This window comes from Sus scrofa, unplaced genomic scaffold (assembly GCF_000003025.6).
Source record: "Sus scrofa isolate TJ Tabasco breed Duroc unplaced genomic scaffold, Sscrofa11.1 Contig641, whole genome shotgun sequence".
Lineage (NCBI taxonomy): Eukaryota > Metazoa > Chordata > Mammalia > Artiodactyla > Suidae > Sus > Sus scrofa.
In genome coordinates this window covers 112,424-113,907 of record NW_018085275.1, presented here as the reverse complement: position 1 = coordinate 113,907, position 1,484 = coordinate 112,424, and the positions used below count along the sequence as shown (strand labels likewise).

Below are 1,484 nucleotides of genomic sequence, written 5' to 3'. Positions count from 1 at the left end.
GGGTAATTTACAAGGAAAGTGAGAAGAGTGTACTGATGGACTATACATAATCCTGGAGTGACTGATTTAAGTGTTAAATCCAAAATAATCTCCCAAATTCATTAGAGTTATACTGAGAGTAACAGTTTTGTAAACAAATGACAAAGAGCTATATGGGTCCATACACAACATGTAACTTCAGATTCAAAGCTTCTTGTGCATATTTGATTTCGCTATATTTTCTTGTCCTATGAACCAAAAGAATAAGACAGATATTGACATCAGGCTATTCTTCCAATAATCCTCCACAAGGCATTCTTGATATCTTTGTTCCTCAGGCTGTAGATGAAGGGGTTTAACATGGGGGTGACCATGGTGTACATCACTGAGGCCACCGAACCCTTTTGGGGGGAAGGGGAGACAGCTGAACTGAGGTACACCCCAAGACCTGTTCCATAAAATAAACAAACAACTGACAGGTGAGAGCCACAGATAGAAAAAACTTTGTACTTCCCACCTGTTGATGGGATTCTCAGAATGGAGGAAACAATTTGAGTATAAGAATAAAGGATCCCTGAGACAGGAATCCCACCAAAAATGGCACCAGTAAAATAAATTAATATGTTATCAATGGAGGTGTCAGAACACGCAAGATGGAGAAGTTGAGGAGCATCACAAAAGAAATTAGGGATTTTCACATTTGTGCAGAAGGTAAGCTGTGAAATCATCAAGAAGTGAATCTGGGAGTCCAAAAAGCTGATGAAAAATGACACCAGAACCAACAAGCCGCAGACACGGGGCTTTATGATGACCAGGTAGTGCAGGGGGTAACAAATGGCCACTAACCTGTCATAGGCCATCACGGCCAGGAGTAGACTGTCCAAACAGCCAAAGAGGGAAAAAAAGGACACCTGAGTTAGGCAGCCTGCATAAGTGATGGATTTGCTGTGTGCTTGGATATTCACCAGCGTCTTGGGGACTGTGGTGGTAATAAAACCAATGTCAGCCAAAGACAGATTGGAAAGGAAGAAGTACATGGGGGTGTGGAGGTGGGAATCAGAACTGACAGCCAGGATGATGAGCATGTTTCCAAGTATGGCAACCAGGTACATGCAGAGGAAGAGCCCAAGTATGAAGGGCTGAAGTTCTGGATCATCTGAGAGTCCCATGAGGAGGAATTCTGAGACATGTGTAAGATTCTGTAGTTCCATGTAGAAGAGACACCTGTTGAAGAAGAAGAGATAGTTGGAGTTCTCTTGCAGTGCAGTGGGTTAAGGATCTTGCATTGTCTCTCTGGTATATTGGGCGACTATTATGCCACAGATTCGATCCCTAGCCCAGGAAATTCCACATGTTACAGGTGCAGCCAAAAACAAAAACAAAAAACAGACAAAACAAAAAAAGAAAACACCATAGAGAGAGACAGTTGGAGTAAACAGAACAATACACCCATATAGGTGTGATCACATTTTCGATTCACGTGATTCGCAAGTAAAATATTCACA

At 42.1% G+C, this 1,484-nt stretch overlaps 1 protein-coding gene across 1 annotated transcript; it reads right to left on the bottom strand.

The window, feature by feature from the left end:
- Positions 1 to 260: 260 nt before the first annotated feature.
- Positions 261 to 1,190, bottom strand: LOC110259017 (olfactory receptor 7E24-like). The gene has a single exon (XM_021082313.1). The coding sequence runs from the start codon at positions 1,188 to 1,190 to the stop codon at positions 261 to 263; it is 930 nt and encodes a 309-aa protein (XP_020937972.1).
- Positions 1,191 to 1,484: the final 294 nt, after the last annotated feature.